The sequence below is a fragment of the Heptranchias perlo genome, chromosome 17 (genome assembly GCF_035084215.1).
Source record: "Heptranchias perlo isolate sHepPer1 chromosome 17, sHepPer1.hap1, whole genome shotgun sequence".
In the NCBI taxonomy this organism is placed as follows: domain Eukaryota; kingdom Metazoa; phylum Chordata; class Chondrichthyes; order Hexanchiformes; family Hexanchidae; genus Heptranchias; species Heptranchias perlo.
Window position 1 is genome coordinate 16411709 of NC_090341.1, and position 26480 is coordinate 16438188.

Genomic DNA, 26480 nt, shown 5'->3' on the forward strand with positions numbered 1-26480 from the left:
CTCTGTTGTGGACTTTAGTTCCCTGTGTATCTCGTACTGACCACCTGAGGGTGCTGTAGGACTATAAATCTAAGTTATTAAAATTGTGACCAATTCTTTGAAGTTTTATTAATAGGCATTCCAGCAAAGTAATACTGCTGCATCTTTACAGTTAAATCAATTTAGGATTGTGTGAATAATGCACTTTAGATAGAGTAACATCTTTCAAATGTTCAGGGGTTGGTAACATTCTCGCATGTTTCAGTATATTAGATTCTAAGGCTTGAAAGTTTCTAAAATTCCGAGCAGGCATCATTGAAGCCAACCTAAAGTGATGTGCTGTGCTAATGTTCCTAATAACAGTACTGCTTTTTAAATACATGTCTATGCAGCATTTGAAAAGTACTTGCTGAATAAGTTACTCTGCAAAACAGTTAACCTTCCTGTTCCATCTGACTAAAAATTCTTGTTTATTTTTGTTTATCTCAGCCTACATTCTATAACCAGGAAGTGGGCGATGGCTCAGTCCAAAGGCATCTTTCAGATTCTACCTATTAATACCACTCCTTGCTTCAAGTGGCTAGAAAGGTGCAACAAGATTTGCACATTCTTCAGCATAGGGAAACCCAAGAACTATCCAGTCAAAACTGGGGTTTGCAGTCTGGTCATAGTTGATTGTATGGTATTAGCTTGCACGTACTAGGTTGCAAAAATCAATTTTTTATTTCAGATGTTGGATGTTTGTACTTATTTTTACAAGAACCAGATTGTTTTTGCATTCCAGATATCTGTAAATGAAGAAGTGTAGTTTAAGATTACTCCAGGATAAGGCCATCTGCCTGTGTGGAAAAATGCACTGTGCAATTTAAAAAAAAATCTGTAGACAAAATGTTTTTAACTGGATGAGGTTGCTGCAGTATACTCATTGCTGCAATATACTCCTGTTGCAGTAAGGCATGTTTCAATGCAGCTACTTATCAAATTTTAGGAGGATCGGCAGAAATTCCTGTTTTCAAGCCTACATTGTGTCTCTAATCCTGATTATTTTTCCTAATTTTTTGTGAGATATATGTGGCAATTAGTTTGACATTTAGAGTTATAGAAGGGTTGTATGGATTATGCCAGTACTGTTTTAATTTCGCCGCTTATTAGAGGCACGCGCACACATCTCAGGCATCTTGCCATTGACAATTCTTATGATCCTAAACATGGCATCAAAGCTATGCCCAGTTGTGTTATCTGATGTACTCTTGTGCTTGTGTTTCTTTTCATTCCTCCGCCCGCCCCCCCCCATCCTTTCAGCAGGGGTCACTTGATGCTGATCAGGAACAGAAACTGGCCCTTCCTCCTCCCAAACCCAGGATTGTTGAGTCCAATCATATCACCCCAGCTGAGATTAGCTGACTTAACTTTCCAGCTATTCTACCTTATTCAACAAGGCATTGAGGGAGGCTCCATTCTCTATCTTGTTTTGGTCACGGGAGGTTGTAAATATGGACTCTGATTTAATATAAGCATTTTTCATCTTAGGCAGTTTAGATGTAAGTAACTGTTGTTTCTATTCTTCCCTATGCAGGAGTAGGTTGCATTTAGATGGCCCTTATAATGAATCTTTTTATGACAGTCTATCAGATCTTCATTCACAAGATGATGGAACAGTGGACTATGCAGCTCGAAAGGTAAAACTGGTGGCAGATTCATTGCTCAAAACATATCTTTGATATAGGTCTGAACCACTGTATTTTAGTTTAATTGCTTTTATGTCAAAATGTTAACTTGATCAAGATGCTTTGATTTATTAAACATTCACACACAAGCCTTGTTCTGAGAGAGTTTAATTTTTTCCTCCCTCATATTAGCCATTCTATAAATTTGATGTGCTCCTTACCAGCTGCTACCACCAGTTAGTGAGATACTTAAGTGAACAAACACCATTGGTACTCATATTCATGAAAAGTGTTTGAAAAGCCAAACTTTTTACTATCTAACATTTGAGTCTTGCTTTGTAGCAGATCAATTTAAACTAGTGGCTTTGTGTGATAAATTTGTTTCTTCCTCTGTTTGAACTTAGGTGGTCCCCAGGTCAGAGTGTTTCACGCTGTTGTGGTAGCTCAGTATTCTTTAGTTTGCCCGTCACTTACTACATCTAAAGTTCCTAAAGAAAATTCTTTACATCCAGCTTGGAGGGAGCAGGGGTTCGGGGGTGGATACAGTGCTCAGAACATATCTTTGATATAGGTCTGAAACACTGTATTTGTTAGTTTAATTGCTTTTGTGTCAAATGATGTTATCTAAGCTCCCACAAACACTATTGTTTAATATTTTGGTAATGAGAAAATGGGGGGTTGATAAAATAAATATATGGGTAAAGAGAGAGCCCAGGAGACATTCTGTTTTTGGTGTAAACCATATCTTTTGCCCTTTTGTCATGGCAATGTATAGTGAAACCTTTATGCAGTGAACTGTAATACAGCAAAACACTGATTTTAAACAAAATCACTCATCATTGACCTGAATAGAGATCCATGGAGAAATAATGCACTAAGTCCAAACTGTTTAGGTGTAACAAATCCATTCCTGATATTAGGTATTTGTTCAAACATTGGAGAAGAGTCCCTGCTGCTGCGCCATATTCATCATGTTTTAGACATTGCCACATTGAGAGGGCTTGGGTGGGCAGGATGGAGGGAGTTCTAGACTAAGGAAGCCAGGGGGAGCTGGTACAGTCATGCCTGCAGTGGGGCTGCCTAGTGTTGACAGATGAGATTCTGTTAAGTTGTTCAGTATGCTGTTGTACTGCTATGTTATGCATGTTAATGGAAAATTATTGAACATACATTCAACAACCCACAGTAACAATATGAATCACCATTTTTAAAATGAGGAATGTCTGGGAGTATATTGTGTCTTATGTCTTTTACTCTTATCTATTGATATTGTGCAGAAGGGATGCGTTAATAAATGGTCTTGGTCTGCAAGATATGGTACCTGTGTGTTTGATAACGGAACATTCTTGTGTCTTAGTTGAGCAAGGCCAGATCACATGTGCAGTATAAATATAGCTAGGTTGGCCGCAGCTTTTTAGAACAGACCTGGGAAGAAGGGAGCTCTGAAACCGCTGTATTCTCTGTTCTTCATATTGGGGTAATTATACTCTGTGTATCTTTGCCTGCTGTGAATAAGTCAAATAAAGCTGTTGGACTATAACCTGGTGTTGTAAGACTCCTTACATTTGTTGTGAATAAAGTCATTAAAAAACAATCTGTTGTGAGCTTGATTATCTGGTGTCTGAAACCATTAGACTCCATCTTTAGAGACTCCACACCAGGCAGGAGGTGAGCTGGCAGTACTCATTTATTGGCTGCTGTTAAAATGGCAATGGTGGCCTTGCATCAAGAAAGGTTCAATCACCCTCTTATCTTTAAATTTAAATACTGGCATCTAATTGGCCCTTATTTGAGAATATACAATATATTGCATGTAGATCCCAGGAGCCAATCAGATTGCACAAAATGGAAGAGGAGACCAGAATTGACACCAGATATTTGGATTTCACCTGATAACTGAAAGTGACCATGTTTTCGTGCTGTGCTTGTCCAAGTTGGGCTCAGTAATAAATCATGAGAAATTCTGCTGCTTTTTTCTGTGCTACTTTTGCATAATTCATTTTTGTATGGCGGTTGAATAAATGATTATCTTAAATATAGTCACTCTCATTCTTTTCCTATAGTTTGGCATTCACATACAAAGACCCTCTTGATTATTTATTTGACCTGGTGCAAACTCTTTCTTGTATCCTCTTTAGCCCTGAATTGTAAAAGTTGATACCTTTAAAATGTGGATATAGTTAGTGTTACAACCAGAAATTTTTTTCTTTTTTTTTACTTTTTACAGATTCATCAGTACAGGGTTGCCACAACGGCCAAGGATTGCTCTGTCATGATAGCACTTTCTCCTTGTCTTCTGGAAGAACGGTAAGGGAGTCTGTTGCTGGAAATATATTAAAATAGTAAGAATTTTTTTTTTAAAACTGCAAATGCTAGAAATAAACACAGTCCATGAGGATCTAAAAAGTGAACCGGTTAACATTTTCTTTATCTTCGTCAGGAGTAAGGTTCTACACCCAAAACATTAACCTGTCGCTTCCCTATTCAGGAGATATGGTCTCACTTCTCTTTCAATCTCAGTATCTCTGTCTTTCTCGATTTAAAAATTATTTTTAGTGACTTTTTGTGACAAACCAGAACACTGGTCAATTTAAGTTTCACTGTACTACAGACTAATACTTATGAATAGGAGTAGAAGGGTGAGATCTATGTTGTACAAGTCTGTGCCTGAAATGCATTACTGATTGTAGAATCCTTCCAGTGTTTGCTGATTGGTCCATGTTAATCACGTAGTTGCGCACAATCGATTCCATAAGATCACAAAGGCAGCCATGTTTTACATTTTTTTGGCTTCTCTTTTTTCTTGAATTATTTCACTTTTATGTTTAGCAATCTTTGCTATTTCATTTAATTTTCCTTTCTATCACACGGGTACATCCAGACACACTCAAGTCTCTGCTCTGCTTGACCCAGATCTCCCTGCCACCAGGAACACAGCTCATTGAAGTCCCAGCCAACTTTTGTGTTTAATTTGATTTGTCTCCACTGATGTTATGAAGTTTAGTAGTCATCTCTTCTTGGCTCTGGGAACAGCATGGCCAATACGGTCCTATGGATCTGGTTCCATTGGAAGGTGGGGGGTGCAGAGCTATCTCAGATTTCTGTTAGAGAAGGTCTGTTTGAACCATGTAGAGAAGCTGCTTCAGCAACCACAAAAGGAACTCCATAATATAAGGACAAGTGACCTTGGTATCTCTTTGAAGAGCTGCTTTTAGGAAAGTATGTTGTAATAAGGGCTTCATGCTGAGGCAACTTATAATTCGTGTTTTTCCAATCTGGCCTCAAATACCGCTTCCTATCCAGCAGTTATATATAAGGGGCTTTATTTTCCTTTTCAGAAAAAGGGGGGTATTTCTTTCATTTCTTTGTAGTTTTTATCCTGCTAATGAAATCATGAGAATGTGTTGTGATGTATAATTCACAGGATTGCAAGATAATTAAAGATGAGGAAAGCCATTTGGCCCATCTTAGTTCATCCATCCTAAAGTCCCTCCATTGCAGCATCCAACTGGTTCTTGTGTTTCTGGGGGTTAAACTCCATTATTCTATCAGTTTCCATTTGGACAATTGTAGCTGTGCTGATGCTGCCTCTTGAACTGGAGCTGTGTATTCTAATCCCATTTCCTTGTGTTTTCTCTGTATCCATTTATATTCTTTTTCAAATTCTTCCCTTTTAAACGGTGTAGCCTCTGCATCAATAGCCAGTTGTGGTAAAGCAGTCCATTTTCTAATAACCCTAGTGATAATTCTGAATCTATGCTCCCTTGTTGCAATTTCACCAACTATTAGAAACAATCTATCACTCTTTACTCACAAAGAACTTTTCAGAATTCAGAAACCCTTTATTAGATCCCCCGTAACTTTTTCTGTTGCAATGAAGACGACTCAATTTTTCGAGTCTGTCATCAAAACCATGACCTCTTATTCATTGTATCATTCTAGTTAATCTTTACTGTACCATTTCTGTGGTTCTAATGACCTTGCTAAAGGGGGTGCCGAGAATGGCAAGTAATACTCCAACTAAGGCGTAAACAATGTCTTGTACAGACGGAGGACTCTCAAGTCGCAGTCACACAGGATATAGTTGGTGACTTTTCAAAATTCTTAGTATGTGGGTGAGGCTGACAAGGTTGTATTTATTGCCCAACTTTTGTTGCACTTGGAAGGTGATGGTGGACTTTCTTTGCAGTCTTTGTGCTGTTCATTGCTGCCACAATAGTATTAGGGTAGGGAATTCCAGAATTTTGACCCAATGATGAAGGGATAGCAGTATATGTCTAAGCCTGGATTGTGTGTAACTTTGAGGTTATGGTGTTCTCTGTGACGTTGCTGCGCTTGTTCATCTAGGCGGTAGGTAATGAAGCTAAGAGGTGCTGTTGAAGTAAGCTTGACCAGGGTGGTTTTGGTGCTTTGGATGAATGCCAGACTGAAGGGAATTGAACAGGGAGAGAAAAGTTGGATGGCAACAATGCATTTGAGAACCTTTAGGGAGGAAAGGGAGATTAGAAATTGGGAATGGCTGGAGGAGTTGAGGCTAGGCTTTTTAAAGAGAGTGATGACAACATATCCTTAATTCATTTTCAGAGGAATAATAATACTCCGACCACTGCTAAGCATGGATGAATTGTCTGTTGGCACTTCTGATACTGCATTATCATCTAGTAGTATCTGCTTTTTAGTTAAATTATCAGAAGGGAAAATGTTGTCCAAGAATTCTGGAGACCACAGGGCTGCCTGCTCCTGGTTTGGGAACCTTGCTGGTGGGAGCACATCTCAGAAAATCATGAATGCGCTCCCCATTGCCTTGTCCATTGATTTCATGAAATAAGCCCCTTATCTCTGATGTTTAGTCAGGCCATGATTTAGTGCATCATATGGCCCCATACAATTACAACTTGGCTACTTGCATAACTTCATATATGTGCATGTGGTTATTTATTAAATGCCATTAAGTTTTCCTATTCTGTGTTTTAGTTATACAAATAAATTGAGATGGACTTTTTTTATATCGCTTGTAGGAAAAAAATTAACCAATTGTAATGATCGAGAATATGAATTCTTATTTTATGCCATTGTTTAATTTTTAAGTGTACCATTACCTGCATTTCTCCAACAGAACATATCAAATTGGGTTATTTGTGGGTTGAAATCATGCTGTGCAATGCTATTGTTGAATGGGGGGAGCCGGTGGGAGAGGAGAATGTAGTTTTGTTCATGAACGCAGAATAGAGAAATTAAAATAAACTGGTTAATGCCTTTGTTAAAAAAGCGGAGTCAGAAATTTAATTTGCATGTAGTATATGTTGTAATTTCAGATCTGTGTATTTCCAATTCTAATAGTGCAGGATATATCTACAATTATACATCTTCATTTTTTTCACAGGCCGGAACCAAGTATCATAATTCAGACGTCAAGGGCTTGCTTTGTATATTCCGTCTCTATTCTAGATTTGGATCCCAAACCATATGAGAACATTGCACACCAGTACAAACTAGATGGGAAGATAATAAATTATTACGTGCAGAGCACGAGGGCCAAAAAGGATGTTACCACTCCAAACTTCTACAAGGAAAATGACGAATGCACACTGTTTTTTCATTCAGTGTGAGTTTTTGTAGGGCTTTGGCATTCACCTAACATTAAATAAGAGGACCGCACTGACTGAGAGGCCACAAACACGAGTGAGAAATTTAGAAAATAGCTGACCTGAGTCAGTTTGAATATTGAAGTTGGCAAGAGCAATTTTAAATTGTGGACATCTTTAAACTTACTAGATTGGATGGCTTTATTTAAAAAGCATGCCATTCACCAATAAAAATAGCACTAAGCACAGCTTTTTTTGAAAAATCAAATAACCTTCGCCTTGAAGGGAAACTGCAGATTGTAAATATTAAAGCACAATGGCTTTGAGGGTTTCTATAGAGTCAGCTGAAGTGTTTCAGAATGCTTTATAAGTTACCTTGGAGAGTGGGGGTAGTTCTTGAAAGACAGCTGAATAAAACACAAACCACCTTTAGTTAAACAGCACTGAAACCTGTAAGAAAAGTATGATGTCCATTAACAAGATCACTAATGAAATGTCATGTATTTTCTCATTGCTGCATTCTGTTTTCTTGGAGTTTTAGTGTGCTGTTTAAGGCTATGACTATGGTCATAAACTTGATGTTTGAAATTGTAAATTTTCTTAGCTTTGGCTCATCACTGAAGTTGCTACTGGGGGTGACCAATTTGCTTTGGTTTGTGCCAGTTGTTTTCTGCCAGTCAGTGGATATTGCCGCAGTTAGCCCACATGACTACTAACTCCTTGTAGTTATACACCTGGTTTAACAGTGCCATTGAAATTGAGACTTTTGTAATCTTTGACCTCAGAATGGCTTGCACTAGTTAGGGCAAAGAATGGCAAGTGGCAGCGCAGTGTTTGATGTGTTAAGATGCTGTATGAATATGAATCTAACACTGCCCCCAGGTTTTAATAGCTACGCAACAATAAACTAATTGAGTTTAAGAATGAAAAGCTGCAAGGATGCAGCTTCATTGTTTAACTGTCTTCTGAACTTCAGGATTAGAATTAAACTTGGGAGCGGGCAATGGCCCTGGCATGCTTTGATGCTTTTAAGAGTATGGTTTGTTTTATGTGGTGCTTTTTTTATGCTATCAGCAGTGGGTGTCAGTGCATTACTTGCCCTTGAGTAGTGACATTCACTCTGGAGCAGTAAAAGTTCTGACACAACAGGTTTATTAAGAAATATAAGGGATGATTCTGTGATTCCAGCACTATTGGTGAGTACGTTGTGGGGAAACTGCAGGCACACAGCCCTGTCATTTTCCACCCATTAATTTTACTGGATGGAAAATCAGTGGCTGTGCCCTGGCCATTTCCCAAGATGCGCATCCTGTGAGTACCACTCCTGACTGGTAGTGCTGGATTGTGGCGTCACCTCTATAATCTAAAGTTGGCTACTAAAAATATCTTGGTTTAATATTACATAACATAAAATAAAAATCAGAATTAAAACTTATTTCTTAAGGAAATTATTTACTACTGTTGGGAATAAAAACAAAGAATTGTAATAGTGATGCCTGCTTAAAAGCATCACCTAAAATGGGCTGTCCATTTAACCAGTGTCAGTGAAATCAAAAGATGCCACTTCAGTGAATGTTTACAAGTATGACTAATGTGAATGATAGAGGGTATAAACAAATGAGTGAAAGTGCTATGAATATGAAGTAAAATGGCACTATTTAAATGAATAAGACAGAGTATCACTCAGCTGCCCTTTTGGCAGTAGAGCCAGAGACACTCCTTGGGATAGCAGAGAAATGAGAGCAGGATTAGGGAAGGGAGAATGTGGGGGGTAGGTTTAAGAGAGACTACCTGGGAAAACAATTGAGCACTGAAGTGTTTTGGGAGAGTGGTGTAATGGGGGCACTGAAAGGCTCCATGAGAAAGGAGTACAGTGAGAGTAGCATAGAGACTTCAGGAGAGGAGCATAGTAGGGACATGACAGCCACAGGGACTTTTTTAGTTTTATTAAATGTAAATTGGGGGAGGGTGAAATGAACAAGTTACATTTTCTAAATGAAAATTATAGGTAATGTTATTTTTTTTAACTCCACAAAAGGTTTTGCACATATTCATTTAAACTGTTTTACTAGTCAATTTTAAAAAAATGTCTGTTTCCAGTTTTACTTGGTTTATGCCAAATTGTGTCTCCTTGTGCAGCTAAAGCAGTGCATAAATCCAAAATTTCTAGACTCATATTGTTTTCACAAAATTGCTAAGTGTTAACTTTCAGGTGAAAATCAGGAATGTCTAATTAAAAACAATTTTTAAAATCTATTCATGAAGAGCATGTTAAAACTGAAAACAAACCTTATTTGCAATGCATCACATGTAATGGAGAAGGTGAACTATGTAACCAGAAAAAAAATTACATTTGGTGGGAAACCTGTTCTTTTGAGATTTTTTTGGTTGGAACTTGTGACCTTCCCTTTCATCATCGAATTAAAGCATCTTTATTCTTTCCCCTGCTTTGATATCTATCACACTGTGAACTGGTCTACTCATAAGTAAAAGAAAGCTGTATACAAAAAGTTACTGCATGAGTTCTTCAGTTCCACAAACCCAAAAGTCTAATTAAATCACCCACATCTGTGACACCTCCAGATTTACTGTGGATTCACAATTTTATGGTGGTAGATTTGTGGAGATATTACAGAAGACTGCACCAGCTCACTAATAAAGGGTAAAGATGGTTGTTAATCCAGAGCCCAAGGACATGAAGAATCAAACCTTATGAATCTGTTGGATTCTTCAATGATGCAACATACTGGTTCTTAGGCAAAGCTAGATACACTGCTCGAGTGTAGCTGGAAGGCTGTACTATCTGGTTTATTGCACTTACAACTGTATGTGGGCCTTTCCCTAACCTGTAGCCCTGTTGAGTGAGGCAAACTTGAGATGCCATTAAATCAGTTCATACCTTTTTATGGAAAGCAGTGCACAGCTCTGATACCTCTGAGTAGAAGGGCTTGAGAACACTTAATGCATGATCAAGAGAAGTAAACCATTTACAAGAGGCTGTAAATGACTATTTCAGCTTTGTGGCTCCTGTGCTCAGATTTTTGAGGAAATGTTCCATTTCTGTCAATTTGTGAAAGGCATCTTGTAGAGCTGCCTTTCAAGTCCACAGTTAAACAGGGCTGCACAAATTCAGATTTTCTTTTCCTAATCCCAAATCTGTTGCCTTGGTTTTGCCTATATGAGTTAATGAGCTACATAATTTTATTGTTGAGCCACTGTATCTCATTTTGCATGAGGATGTTGGGATTTTTCTCCTCATCCAAAATTCTGTTTTGATAGTGTTAAATTTATATGGTTCCAGAGATTATGGTACCATCCTTTCACATGCTTCCTCAACAGTGGGTAAGAGCAGTTTCCACTCTGTAAACATCTGTGTTACTACCAGACAGGATTAAAAGTATCAGGAAAATTATTCCTTTTCTACAGAAACAAAGTAACGGGCAGTCCAATCTCAAACACCTCAAAAAGCATGCTTTTTGCTCTGGTAGCAGGACCAGAAATCCCTAGTAGAATCAATGGCCAAGTAGAACAGTGACAATGATCTGTGTCAATTTAGTCAAGAAATATTGCAGGCTATCTGAAGGGAGAACATTTAGAGTAATCACCTCACCTCTATAAAGTATTACTGCTATGAAGTATGTGTACATTTTCAGACCTGTGTTGGAAGTCTGTACTAGATAATCTTGGGAATAGTGTTCCTATCCATGCTATTTGCAATAGAATGAATGAAGAGAAAGTGCTTATTACTGTTGGGTATAATTATTCTTCAGATTAGAGTACATTCCACATAGCCTATATTCTCTTTGCCTTCTGCAGCTATCTCTGGGATTGTTAGTGACCCTTAGAGGTTGTACTGGGTATTCTTAACCTGGATTATTGTGATGATACCTGTGCTTAATATTGATGAACTGAGTTTATACACATAAAACTTACACTGCCAATCACTAACTTGCACAAAATGTATCACCTCCCCTCCCCCCTCCCCAAAATGGCCATTCATGTCAGCAGGCTATTCCACCTCTTGGTATCGCTCCCGAGTTTGATTCTGTCTTCACCCAATATCCACACCTAGGCACTTTCCACTGGAAATTAATCAGCAACAAGAACCCCTGGCATATTTTTCCCTTTATCTGAAGACAGTGTTTCTGATTATAGCACTAATGCCCCGGTTGAGATAAATTAACTAAACAGACTTTGTTTTGAACCTCTGCATGCCTGGAGATACTCATTTACCAAAAAGATACTTTATTCAAAAATAAAGCTATTACAGGATAGTGTTACTTCTAACCAAAGGTCCTCTTAAAAGGACAGGTTGAATAGTTTATACACTCACTTCATTTCAAAGAATGACTTTTCACTATCACATATTGAGTAATTGACCTGGAAGCAGCATGCCCTTGCAAATTCAGGTTCAAACCAAGCAAAAGATGTGCAGTTGATGTGTAAACAAAACTAATCCATGTTTACATTTTTTAATGTTGCTACTGGGAAACATCAAGTGCAAGGACTGAACAGTATTCTTCAATTTCAAGTGTTATCCACATTTACTTCAAAAATAGTCAAAATACTGCAGCGTTTGCCCTAACTGGGAAATATCTTGTCAAAAAGGTACGGTTTCAGGAAAATTGATTTTTAATTCTGCAGAGACATCTGTATCACATGTTTAAAGTAACTTGATATTTGGATATGATGAATTTCTGTAACCATGTAAATCCTCCCTGTAAAATGTTGTCAAATAGTTTTACCAATTAAATAATTTACTCAACTAATCCTATACTCTTCACAATTAACTTTTTAGAAAACTGTTCCTGCTACTAGCTTGCTAATGTTTTAAATTTGGAGATAAACAAATGCATTTCTTTTTTATTTTGTGTGGTTGGAAAGCCATAGCTCAAGAAATGATTAGTGCCAACTGATCTTACACCTGCAAGTAATATTCAGGAACTTTGTGAAGTACATTGGAGAGAAATGTTTTGCAGTGGACTCCTGTTGTAAAAATCTCCCATCACATTTTTAAACATGTAGATGTTAAAAGTGCTAGGTACTTTTAATATTGTTTTCTTGTATATCAAAAACCATAAGCATGACCAATTATTTAATGTAGTTGTCATACTACCCATTCCTGTAGAATCCTGCTCTTGTATTTCCTATCAATCAGTCCCTCAAAATAAGTCAAACTGAGCATTCATCTCATGCTGACTCCAGCAACTGGAGCTGACATTGTGAATGATGCATGATGTAGTTTTTGGTTTGAGTCTGAGTGGCTTATATACACTGGGTACTTGTGGAGCATTGTGGTGGGTGAATCAGCATTGATAACAGTACAACAAACAACGAGCTGAGCGGAAGGATTGGTGCACATGGGCAATCACTCAAACAGCAATGTTCTGCTCTGTGGTACACAACCTAATTATGGCCTTATAAAGTGGTCCAAGCTGCAGCCAATTCCACTTGGTTATATAACACTTTCATAATATCTATTGTATTAAAGTGAATACAGCCTCATACTAGTACTGATGTCTACAGTGCAGAGATTTATTCAGCTTATGTTTTATCATTGTGAACCACCCACCTATTTGCTGATTTGGAAATATGCCACTGTTAATTTTAATTTAACTTGGTCTTCTGCCTTCAGTTTTATTGTGTAGAAATGTCAATTATAACTAGTACTGTTTCTGACCATTAGTTGCTCTTACCACAATTTTACACTGTATTTCAGATTTATATAGTAGAGCAATTATGAAATAGGCTGTGAATTATCATTAAACTACCATTGTATGAATGAACTAAACTGTTCAAGTTGAGGAAAAGCACACTTGAAAGGTAATCTCAACAGACTACTTTGGTACAGAGGACTTCTAGAAATCTTGTGTATAATAGAATTTGCCCTGTATTTGTAAATATTTTCTTTGGCAATTTGTATTTAAATGCTATATTTATTTTTCATGTGACAGTGCCAGAGGAGAAATGAAATGTATTTGTGGCATGTCCTGATGTACAAAATATTTTAAAATGGTACATGTAAAGTCAATAAAAATGATCCTGACTTGCAACATAAAAGCATATTTTATTTACAGAAAAGGAAAACCTTTTACATTTGGGGAACAATCGTTGTTTCCTAGCACAACACAAGCTGTATATTTTAGGATTGCTTTCACATTAGTTTAATTAAGCAATCAATAGCAACCTCTATTCCAAACAGGCGTAGAAGACTTCTAAAGCTGCTGGGTGCACTGTCCACAACTTTTTCCGTGTCGAAGTCAAGTACTGTAGAGAAAAGTTAATTATTTTATTAACAGTTCTAGTCAAGTACTATAACATAATTGGGTTGAAGTATACAAACAAGGCTAGTGTTTGTAACTGGTATTATTGCCACCATTTGGTACAGTGAGATCCAGCATTGATTGAGGGTCGACATTAAAAGCTGATGTGCTGCACTGCTTTACTACTGATTTGAAGATTTTTTTATGTATAATCTTCACCTTTGTAATGAACTATTTAACACATATTTACAGCTATTCAAATAAAAGGCATGCAATATTGGTATGGATGGGGGTCATTAATTTGCTATTCTAGCAGTGCAATTGAAGATCTTTGGGCTGGTTTTCCTGCTGTTACCACCCTATTAGCACATCAGTTCACTAGGTGTAATTGCACAGAAAAACCAATGGAATCCCCAATGACTGTTCTGGCCTTTTTTTTAAAAGAATGACTTCATATAAAAAGTGTCAATTTCTGTCAAGATCTACCTAGAGTATATTTTAAAAATTCAGGCAATATCAATATTTTTCACATGAGGTTCCTTCTCCGGTGCTAAGCTCTTACTCGGGGCAAACTGCAAACTTTAATGTAGTTTGCTTAGCAACTGAGCACATTTTTCTTTTAAGGAATAATAAACCATTATTTACCCAGAAAAAAATGTTTGTAGCATATGTGCTGATGTGGAAGTTCAATGTCTCTGCATTTGATTTTTGAAGGAAGAGAGTCCCACCAATTCAAACTGACACTGCCAAGATTTGAGGGGGGGAAAAAAACATTTACCAGAGAACACAGAAAGGGATAGTTATCCTGTCTGGCCAGCTGGGACCTACACTGTTAGAAAGCAGCCCTCAAACATCTGTGCAGTCATGGCAAGAGAATGAAAACAAGACATTAAGCATGTCAGTTTCATATGTATTTTCTTTAAAAAGCCATTCAATAAAGAAGACTATTATGATTCTAGTTAATGTTGGCTTACTGAAGTTCTGCTTTGGGGCACTTCATCAATACTAGCTGCTAATAACAAACATATCATCTTTAACTAAATACAGATACTTTGTGTAGATTGTTGCACATGTTTGTTCCATCTAGAATTATTTTGCCAATTAAACCTGAGTTTCTGATTTATAACTGATAGCTGAATGTATTTTTAAAAATCTGAATTCAGGCAAAATTAAAAGGCACAGACTTAATTCTTAACCATGGGTTAACTTACATTACTGGGTCTACAATGTTCAAAGACCAACAGCGCAATAATAATCACTAGGTGACAAATCAAACTGCATTGAGTAGTTCGTTCAAACTAAGCTGAGACAAGTATAGAGGTAGAGTAAGTGCTGTGTGTGGCCATTACTAGTGGGCTTGCTTGTGGTGCCCTTTATGGTTGATTAGAAATTTTGGTGAGCTACTTGAGGGCTGTATCCCAGCAAGGGTGTGAGGGGAGGGAAGAAAATGGTGGGAAATTCTTTTAAATCTACATTTTTAATTCCATAACTTTTTGTTTCATGGACAAAATGACACATTGAGAGCTCAAGTCGCATTAGCTCCCAAAGATACCAACTGTTCTAGTTTTCGGTCTTAGGCCTGAATCTGCAGGCAAGAATGCTGCTGCTCATAACCAATGACAAATGTTTAAGCTTTACTTTCAAGTGACCTGATTGCCATCATTGGTTAATAATGGTGTAGTTGAATACAATGGATCTCTAATAAGCACAACAAATCTATTTAGTAATCTACACATGATTTTGTTTAAAAATTGTCAACTTAAACTCAAGTCAGTCAGAAATTTTAACACTAAATAGCCTACCAGCTATACTAATACCTACATGTGGATTCCCATCAGAAATAAAGGCTCCTATTAAGTACATGTTCATTTAGAGGATTCACTAAATATCTACTTTGGTGAAATGCAGTATTTCAATAACTTGCATTTATGTAGCAGCACCTCCAATGTAGAAATATGTCCCAAAGTGATTCACAGAAGCATAATTTCATACTTGAATACTTACCCTCTACTGGTACTTTTGTCAAGAGATCCAACACTGGACTAACAACTCCTTCTTCACTTACAAGTATTTTCCAGAAAATCTTCAGCTCAACCCTGTAAGAGATATGTCTGGTAATTATAACCTTTTTAAATTGAATTTGGAGCCAAAATAAAGCAATATTAAATGACCAGTAGAAATAGAAACAAAAACTGAACGCTGGAAATGCACAGTATTTGTCAGCATCTGAAAGAGAAAAGACACGTTAGCATTTTGGGTGGAAAACTTTCATAAGAAAGCCCCTTTATAGGACTAATCAAAATGAAGAGGAGGAAAATAACAAAGATCAAGAATATCCAGTCCTTTTTTAGTATTCATGAGTATCTTTTTTTAAAAAGTTTTCAAATCAGCCGTTTATAAAGATATTTATCCAAACCCAAGATGTGACTTATGAAAAAAAACATGGGCATATTATTTAGCTTTATAAAAAAAATATAAAGATGATGTGCGTTACATACTTTGTGCAAAATTGGGATAGAAGAATCAGAGGAATTGATAACTTCAGAAAAGTAGCTAGTATTTTTCTTAAGTTTCAAATCTGTTTTTCTTTAGCAGTGTTCCTTCCTGCTTCCATTTGATTAATATACAAATATAAGCTGTTCTTAAAAGATGTCATCTTACAAGCTTAAGCGTAAACATAAAACCATCATAGGTGAGCTCCAATAGAGAGCACATTGGATGCATTAGGACCAATCAGGAAATTTGTATTTAAAATTGGCTCAAAGAAACACTTTATTAAATTTGAACTATTTTTAACTTTGTGGGAATGAAGAAATATTTTCATTAATACTGTCACTATCAATCCAGTTACATAGTGCAAATGATATTTAATATCAATGCAAAACAAAAGAACTTGGTTCAATGATTAACAGTAATTAGGATAAGCCTTTTATCCAATAAATACACAATAATTTAATGTTAATCTTAAAGTATGTCCATGAATTTAATTTTATTTGCAAAAGCATTCAGAATTGCAAACATTTAAAGTGGTCTCACCCAGGAAGTTTGGAGCATTTCAGTACCAGGTATTCAGCACTTGATCCTTCTGGAAGTCTTACTACTTCAGGGTATTTCTCCTGCAAAGGAAGGGAAGTTATATAAGTGAAACTGTCTTCAACACACCTACTCTGTGGGTTAATATTTAATGAGGTATCACTTGGAATACTACCATAGATTTTCACTTCAGGATTTGATAGGGTAGACAAAAACTATTTCCTCTGGTGGGAGAGTCTAGAGCAAGTGGACATAACCTTAAAATTAAAGCTAGGTCATTCAGGGGTGATTTCAGAAAGCACTTCTTTACACAAAGGGTAGTGGAAATCTGGAACTCTCTTCCCCTGAAAAGCTGTTGAGGCTAGGTTAATTGAACATTTCAAAACTGATGGATTTTTTTTTATTATTAGGCAGGGGTATTAAGGGTTACGGAACCAAGGTGGGTAGATCAAGTTAAGATACAGATCAGCCATGATCTAATTGAATGGCGGAGTAGGCTGAATGACCTACTCCTGTTCTTATGTTCCAGGCGCTGATATACAAAAAATCTCATAATTGAAAAACCAAGCTGGACTACCAGCAGATGGTATTGAGACTCCGGTTTCACAACCACTGGTTTAGCCCTGTAGCTGGTAGTCAGAATGAGAGAAATAGCATGCCTAATACTCTGATGGCAAGTCAGATTCAACCTCTACTGGTATCAAATGCTAAATCTAATACTTAAATACTTTAAAGAAGTAGAATAGTACCACCTATCATTCCTGCTGCTAAACCTGCTGAGGTTGACTAACTGGAAGACCCTTGTGTATGGATGAGGGTGATGGTTTATGGATATTGGAAGACTTATGGAAGCTCTTTTGAAGTCAAGCATATCGCTGAAGTGGATGAATTAATTATGGCATTTCATCCCAAAAGTGATTTTATTCAACAGCATAGCACTTACATAAACAATATTAATACCATATGTATGTTGAAGAGACTACTATTTTTAGCTTGATACTCCAAAAAAAAAACATTTACAGGTGTCAGCTGGAACATATTTGTGGCTATCTTCTGGTACTATGGATTTGCAGAGTGAATTGTTTTAGCAAAATAAAACTATTTGATTAAAACCATGCAATCAACTCGATATTTAGTTGAATTGTGATAATGAACAAAAGAATGAGACCTACATTGTCATTAAAAATGCCGTTAACATTCAAAAATGCTTTTCAATTTTTGATGTACATTAACTTTTTGCTTTCCATAAATGGCTAGAGTTTTATGTAATGCTTACTATGTCACTTGTGCCATCTGCATACTACAAGTTCCCCAAATTATAGCTATTTCATTCAATCAGGAAAAAAATATGGTATAAATTCAACTGGTTTCCAAAAGTACCACACACTGAGTCTACATAACTAAGGAAGTTATGATGAATCTTTATAAAACACTGGTTCGGCCACAACTAGAGTATTGTGTCCAATTCTGGGCACTACGCTTTAGAGAGGGTGCAGAAAAGATTTACTAGAGTGGTTCCAGGGATGAGGGGCTTCAGTTACGTGGATAGACTGAAAAAGCTGGGGTGGTTTTCATTAGAGCAGAGAAGGTTAAGAGGAGATTTGACAAAGGTGTTCAAAATCATGAGTGGTCTAGACAGAGTAGATAGAAACTGTTCCCACTGGCAGAAGGGTCAAGAACCAGAGAACACAGATTTAAGATGATTGGCAAAAGAATCAAAGGCAACATGAAGAAATACTTTTTGTCGCAGCGAGTGGTTATGATGTAGTATTGTGCAATGAGAAAGGGTTAATTAATAATCTTATTGTAAAGGAGCCCTTAGGGAAGAGTGACCATAATATGATAGAATTCTTCATTAAGTTTGAAAGTGATGTTGTTCAATCTGAAACTATGGTCTGAAATCTAAACAAAGGAAACTACGAAGGTATGAGGCGCAAGTTGGCTGTGGTTGATTGGGGAACTACATTAAAAGGTATGACGGTAGACAGGCAATGGCTAGCATTTAAAGAATTAATACATAATTTGCAACAAATATATATTTCTTTAAGGCACAAAAACCCAACAGGAAAAGTGGTCCAACCGTGGCTAACAAGAGAAATTAAAGATAGTATTAAATCAAAGGAAGAGGCATATAAAGTTGCCAGAAAAAGCAGTAAGCCTTAGGATTAGGAGCATTTTAGAATTCAGCAAAGGAGGACCAAGAAATTGATAAAGAAAGGGAAAATAGAATGAGAGTAAACTAGCGAGAAACCTAAAAACAGACTGTAAAAGCTTCTATAAGTATGTAAAAAGGAAAAGATGGTGAAGGCAAATATGGGTCCCTTACAGAGAGAGACGGGAGAATTTATAATGGGGAATAAAGAAATGGCAGAAAAATTAAACAAATACTGTGTGTCTGTCTTCACAGAAGAAGGCACAAAAAACCTCCCGGAAATACTACAGAACCAAGGGTCTGGCGAGAATAAGGAACTGAAAGAAATTAGTATTAGTAGAAAAAAAAGTACTAGAGAAATTAATGGGACTAAAGTTGATAAATCCCAAGAACCTGATGATCTACATCCCAGGGTTTTGAAAGAGGTGGCTATAGAGATAGTGGATGCATTGGTTGTCATCTTCCAAAATTCTATAGATTCTGGAATGGTTCCTGCAGATTGGAGGGTAGCAAATGTAACCCCACTATTTAAGAAAGGACGGAGAAAGAAAAGAGGGAACTACAGACCTGTTAGCCTGATATCAGTAGTAGGTAAAATGCTAGAATCTATTATAAAGGATCTGATAACAGGACACTTAGAAAATAATAATAGGATTTGGCAGGGTCAACGTGGATTAATGAAAGGGAAATCAAGTTTGACAATTCTATTGGAGTTCTTTGAGAATGTAACTAGTAGAATAGATAAGGGGGAACCAGTGGATCTGGTGTATTTGGATTTTCAGAAGGCTTTCGATAAGGTCCCACACAGGAGGTTCGTGAACAAAGTTAGAGCACATGGAATTGGGGGTAATATACTGGCATGGATTGAGAATTGGTTAACAGACAGAAAACAAGAGAGTAGGAATAAATGGGTCTTTTTCAGGTTGGCAGACTGTGACTAGTGGGGTACCGCAGGGATCAGTGCTTGGGCCCCAGCTATTCACAATCTATATCAATGATTTGGATGAGGGCACCAAATGTAATATTTCCAAGTTTGCTGATGACACAAAACTAGGTGGGAATGTGAGTTGTGAGGAGGATGCAAAGAAGCTGCAAGGGGATATAGAAAGGCTAAGTGAGTGGGCAAGAACACAGCAAATGGAATATAATGTGGAAAAATGTGAAGTTATGCACTTTGGTAGGAAAAACAGAAATGCAGAGTATTTTTAAATGGTGAGAGATTGGGAAATGTTGATGTTCAAAGGGACCTGGGTGTCCTTGTACATGAGTCACTGAAAGCTAACATGCAGGTGCAGCAAGCAATTACAAAGGCAAGTGGTATGTTGCCCTTTATTACAACAGGATTTGAGTACAGGGGTAAAGATGTCTTACTGCAATTATATAGGGCCTTGGTGAGACCGCATCTGGAGTATTGTGTATAACTTTGGTCTCTTTACCTAAGAAAGGATATACTTGCCATAGAGGGAATGCAATGAAGGTTCACCAGACTGATTCCTGGGACGGCAGGATTGTCGTATGAGGAGAGATTGAGTAGACTAGGCCTGTATTCTCTAGAGTTTAGAAGAATGAGAGGTGATCTCATTGAAGAATACAAAATTCTTACAGGGCTCGACAGGGTAGATGCAAGGAGGATGTTTCCCCCTGGCTGGGGAGTCTAGAACCAGGGGGTCACAGTCTCAGAATCAGTAGGCACTTTAGGACTGAGATGAGGAGAAATTTCTTCACTCAGAGGGTGGTGAATCTTTGGAATTCTCTACCCTAGAGGGCTGTGGAGGCTCAGTCACAGTCATTGCGTACATTCAAAACAGAGATCAATAGATTTCTAGATATTAAGGGCATCAAGGGATATGGGGATAGTGCAGGAAAGTGGTGTTGAGGTAGAAGATCAGCCATGATCTTGTTGAATGGCGGAGCAGGCTCGAGGGGCCGGATTGCCTACTCCTGCTCCTATTTCTTTTGTTCTTATATGGAATGCACAGCCTGAGGGGGTGGTGGAGGCAGATTCAAATTGTGGCTTTCAAAAGGGAATTGGATAAGTACTTGAAGGGAAAAAATTTGCAGGGCTACGGGGATAGGGTGGGGGTGTGGGACTAGCTGGATTGCTCTTGCAGAGAGCCGGCACAGGCTCGACGGGCCAAATGGCCTCCTTCTGTGCTGTAACCATTCTATGATTCTACTGTATTTACGGTTAGTCTCCTTCAGTTTTAACCTTTATCACCTATGTGCAGTGTATAAAATTTCATCCAGCTGATCTAAGTACTCATTACAATCATGAACTTAAATGTACAATATATAAAATCAACAACCTGCATGTATAATGGTACTCTGCACATAAAGGAATATATCAGGTCACTTCATCAGGAGAGGTAGACACCAAATAGGGAAAGGAAGGGTGAGGGAGACCAAAGCACAGTCAAAGAAATGGTTTTAAGGCTCTGAGACAGGGAGCCAGGCAACGTTTTTTGGGAGAGATTCCAGAGAGCAGCAGGTAGTGACTAGAAAATCACCCTCCAATGATGGAAAGGAGAGAGCAGTGTAGATGCAATAATTCAGAGGCAGGGGAGTGGAGATTGTGCATTGGGATGTACGACTGGAGAAGGTTGCTCAAATCAGTGAGGGGTGAGGCTGTAGAGGGTGGAGGGATTTGAAAATTGAGCTGAGGATTTTGAACAGCTGGGGGCTTCAGCTGGATGTCCGGCAGGTATCACTGATCGGGCCAACCTAGCAATTTCTCTGGCCCATAAGCTGTTAAAATTGCCTTGGGATCCTATCTGAGCGATTGGACCCCGGTTAGCATATATTAATAAGGCGTCCGCCTAGCGTTAAAATTACCACATGGCGACACCAGTGTGGGAGAAAGAGCTGCTCAATTTTAACTCCTGTTCTGCCAGGTTTCCAGGTTAAGCTGTTTTATTTCACAGCAAGTGTACATACAGAGCAACAGTTATGATCGGTCTCAGTTCAATCAGCATAACTTGTCTTCATGTAATAATGAAAAATAAATATATCACGCTTCCCCACATCAGTGGGTCATCTTACTTGACAAACAGAATAACTTCTAACTGACTTCCTGCATTCTCCTTCTGTGCCTGGCAAAAGCTTGCCCTTGGAGCTTTCTCTTTGCACACCTGATGGACTTTGCAGTCTACGTCTCTATTCCTGGTTTGTATCTCCCTCTGTTCACAGTCAGGTTATTTGATTATTTACAGTCTATGGGGAAACATCAGCAAAACTTACTAATCAGTAGCTTAACAGCCTTTTTCTTCTCTTGAAAATTCTCTCCCAAATGTCTTTACCCTTTCTTCCCCCCTCTATTAGCCTCTTCCAGACTCATCTCTTTGACCAAGTTTTCAGTCACCCCTTATAATCTCTCCCTTCCTGGCACAGCTTCCATTTTCCTGTGCCTAATTGTGAAGGACCATGGGATAATTCTTTGTTAAAGGAACTATACAAATGCAAATGGTTGGTTTAGATACATAATGTACCCTACGAACAGCTGCCCACGGTCCTTTCCAGTGGTTCAGATTTCTATGAGATCATGGGAAACTGCAGAATTGGCAAACACTTGCTGGAACTGGGGTATGAGCCTTTGGAGTTCCTCTTTCTTTTATGAGCCAATCTCCACTGTCACCAGTGGTTAAGACCCAATTGTCTCTGATTTGTCATGATAGGAGTTTTCTCTCATGATGTGCTTTGTAGATTCCTTAACCCTATTACTGGCACAAACACACAGCATGATTTTAGATTTATGTTTGCAATTGAAGCAACAGAAATTTTGTGGTTAAGTTTAGCCTTTGTGGGGGAAGATGGCTTAATGGCCAATGAATCAAGGGATCAACAGAGACAAAGCAGTAGTCACCACTAGTGTGAGAGTATTTGTAAAGCCAAAGGCTTTGCTCGACTCCAAATTACAGGATAAACATTCTGAACAGTCTTTTCACTCCCAATAGAGTAAATCACACAGGAGTACGGCAGAGGACTCCTAGGTTCAGCTATTAAAGGAATGTTCCAAAGTCGGAAATTTTATGAATAGGTGATCTTTTTAGACATTAACTAGGATATAACTCCTTCTTTCCCTTGCCGTGCTGGTCTTGGTGCATGGTCTGGCCACAATTTAACATAGTTGGTGTACAAAATAATTATTTGCGGTTTGAAAAATATACAAGATATTTGAGTAGAGGCAAAGCTATACTTGGTCAGATTGTCTTCAGAGTGAAAAATCAAGGAAAATATAACAACAGCTGGATGCATGTAATGATACAGATGTATGGAAAATGAAATACCACATCAAAACAAAATAATGACAAGTATACAAGGACAGGACTTACTCAGCTTGTTGAAAGTTAACAGTTATATAGATACAACACAGATTACAATGCAAAATATAAAATACAATAGAAACAAGGAAGCAACATATTAATACTGTAGATGGCTCCTTGTAATAACACCTATTTATATATATTGCAGAAAGAATGTGTATACAAATCTTGAGATATACTGGCCATTTGTTGTGATTGAATAATTAACACAAATTCTTACAAAAAAGGAAAAATGTGCTTATTTAGTGAAATGCCTTTCCCATGGGAGGAGTGTTTTGAAGCTGTGCATGAAGGGAAAGTTCTGAAGTGTGCAGATTTGAAGAACAGTCTTAAATCAAATTCCATGACAAGGCTATTGCAGACTCAGAGGCCTGGGCTTAATGAGTTGAAACATCTGACAAGTCGTGCCCAGCTAATGATTATGTATGGGGGGGGTCCATGAGATGTTGAGTATCTTTTATATTTATTGTATGAATCATGACTACCGTCTAGTTCAGAAGTGTTCTAAGCTTTTTGCCTTTGTGGGCCACTTAGGTGCGTAAAGTGGAGCCACAAGGTCACATAGAAAGTTTAAATTGATGTTCCCAATAATTTGTTAACAGATTGTGTTCTGATTTAGGATTTATCCACTAATGAGGAACAGTCTAATAAAGAACAGTCCTTTCCAAACCTCTAGGCCAATGAAATTCTAACACATGAAACCAGAAAGTAAGAAATACAAGCACAAATAAAACTGAGTTGCTTGGATTTTATGGGTCAGATAGCCCAGAGAATATAGACACAGCCCACCCTCCCAAGTGTAATGCTAGAGTCTAACCAGCTAAAACCATGCACCTTCCCTGCATAAAGCACTGGTAAGCTTTCTGGTATTTGTCCAGGTGGGGTCACCCTACCTGTTAAGGCTTTAGCCTGCTATCTGGAATTGAGTGGGAAGATTCCCAGCACCCAGTGACAAATCTACTCTTTCCAGATTCCATTCAAGCTGGCTGGTCAATTATTAATACAGCACCAGAGACCTACCTGGCACAGGGATTAGACTATTGTTTCTGCTGTCAAGGACTGAATTGGTTTGAGTTTATCATACCCAGATATGTCACATTGTCATATGTCACAATTTGGCTCAAAGTTACCCATACCTTTCCACCACCTCCCCACCCCGCCAAGCTCCTGCCTGATGAGTTACTAGTTGGTCACTAGTTGACAAACAAGGGTTTGAGCGTTCAACAAGGAAACAACGGGTAACAGAAACTCCTCCCAAATGGCATGGTGAGCAGCACAATTCACTACGAAATTTGTGTTTGCACTATCACACCAAACTACCAGTTGGACGTGTGGAACTGCTGCAGCAATATCCTGCCTCTCTGCAATCCAGTCAAGGTGGACAATAAACCATGGGTTTGTGAGGAAGACTTCCAGGTAAAGCCTTTCAGCAGCTGTCTTCCCAAGCCAGAGTTTCCTTATCACTAAAATGGTGGATATCTGCTTTCAGCATGGGAGAGAGACCGATACAGGTTAGCTTGCAATGTACCAGCCACATTGACCTTCTAGACTTCCAGGTCCAATGCTGTGTACCAGGCTTACCGGTCACCAACTGTTTAATCCAGGTCCTTGTGGAAAAGACTTTGGCAAAGATATATGCCTGTAATAAGGCTGACTTCCCCTTCCAAGGTGCCGAACAACAGATCAGTGTAGGCCATAATCGTCCCCACCCCCCATAATCATCTTGCCCTAGATCTTAGAATCAAAGAATCATAAAATCTTACAGCACAGGAGGCCACTTGGCCCATCGTGCCCGTGCCGGTTCTTTGAACGAGCTGTCCAATTTAGTCCCACACCCCAGCTTTTTCCCCATAACCCTGCAAATTAGTCCCCTTCAAGTACATGTCCAATTACCTTTTAAAAGTTCCTTTGGAATCTACTTCCTCCACCCTTTCAGGTAGTGCGTTCAGATCTTAGCAACCCCAGGCGTGAAGAAAATTCCAATTATTTTAAATCTGTGATCTCTTTTTTTGTTCTCTAGTGCTCTGATCCCAATGTGTCTTACTGCATCCAGTCATTTCCCTGCATTGACAGCCATCCTTCATCAGGAGCAAATCACTGCATTTACTCCAGGCATCAGCTAATTTCTATATCAATACTTCCATCAAATAGAATGTTATAACAACATTTTTTGACAAATTCATATACAGAATCTGTTGGGGTAAATTGATAAAAATACTAAAATGATTTTCAAACTGGAAATAAAGCAGTTTTTATTTTACTAACAATTTCTTTTTTTACTTAAGTGAAAATCAGACTACTCACAATACCAGTCACCAGAAAAACCTATTTGAAATCATAATCAAAATGGTTTCTTTTTAGGCTCTTGAATTCTGATGCTTCGAAAACAGGAAAATCATTAGACACAATTTTAACAATAAAATTGGATTGAGTACAAAACAGAAAAATCATCAGCAGGAGAACAGTGAGTTCCTCTGAGACTGAGGAGCAGTTTGTCAACCCAACATTTAGTTGCTATGGACATGCAACTTAGATACGCCAAGGAGATGATATAAAGAAAGAACTTGTATTTGTATAGCGCCTTTCAAAGAATTAACAGCACAGAAACAGGTCATTCGACCCAACAGGTCTGTGCCAGTGTTTATGCTCTGCACGAGCCTCTTCCCACCTCCCTTCATCTAATCCTACCAGGATACCCTTCTATTCCTTTCTCCCTTATGTGCTTATCTAGCTGCCCCTTAAAGGGGCAATTCGCCTCAACTACTGCATGTGATAGCGAGTTCCACATTCTAACCACTCTCTGGGTAAAGAAGTTTCTCCTGATTTCTTTGTTGGTGACTATCTTATATTTATGGCCCCTAGTTCTGGTCTCCCTGCAAATGGAAACATAGAATCATAGAAGTTTACAACATGGAAACAGGCCCTTCGGCCCAACATGTCCATGTCGCCCAGTTTATACCACTAAGCTAGTCCCAGTTGCCTGCACTTGGCCCATATCCCTCTCTACCCATCTTACCCATGTAACTGTCCAAATGCTTTTTAAAAGACAAAATTGTACCCGCCTCTACTACTGCCTCTGGCAGCTCGTTCCAGACACTCACCACCCTTTGAGTGAAAAAATTGCCCCTCTGGACCCTTTTGTATCTCTCCCCTCTCACCTTAAATCTATGCCCCCTCGTTATAGACTCCCCTACCTTTGGGAAAAGATTTTGACTATCGACCTTATCTATGCCCCTCATTATTTTATAGACTTCGATAAGATCAACCCTTAACCTCCTACTCTCCAGGGAAAAAAGTCCCAGTTTGTCTAACCTCTCCCTATAAGTCAAACCATCAAGTCCCGGTAGCATCCTCGTAAATCTTTTCTGCACTCTTTCTAGTTTAATAATATCCTTTCTATAATAGGGTGACCAGAACTGTACACAGTACTCCAAATGTGGCCTCACCAATGCCCTGTACAACTTCAACAAGACATCCCAACT

General features: G+C 38.3%; 2 protein-coding genes across 3 annotated transcripts in view; one reads left to right on the forward strand and one right to left on the reverse strand.

The window, feature by feature from the left end:
* ippk (inositol 1,3,4,5,6-pentakisphosphate 2-kinase) overlaps positions 1–26480 on the forward strand; it is a 99396-nt gene that overhangs the window by 64459 nt on the left and 8457 nt on the right. Inside the window, exons 11-13 of one of the 2 annotated variants that reach the window (XM_067998618.1) lie at positions 1556–1658; positions 3874–3953; positions 7030–13291. In XM_067998618.1, the coding sequence (XP_067854719.1) occupies positions 1556–1658; positions 3874–3953; positions 7030–7255 (409 nt within the window). In that variant the 3' untranslated portion in view covers positions 7256–13291. Of the gene's footprint in view, positions 1–1555; positions 1659–3873; positions 3954–7029; positions 13292–26480 lie in introns of those variants that run through there. The other variant, XM_067998619.1, reaches the window with a different exon arrangement.
* cenpp (centromere protein P) overlaps positions 13279–26480 on the reverse strand; it is a 246823-nt gene continuing 233621 nt past the window's right edge. Inside the window, exons 7-9 of the mRNA XM_067998622.1 lie at positions 16531–16610; positions 15499–15590; positions 13279–13498 (exon numbers count right to left, since the gene is read on the reverse strand). Of these exons, the coding sequence (XP_067854723.1) occupies positions 13386–13498; positions 15499–15590; positions 16531–16610 (285 nt within the window). The 3' untranslated portion in view covers positions 13279–13385. The remainder of the gene's footprint in view (positions 13499–15498; positions 15591–16530; positions 16611–26480) is intronic.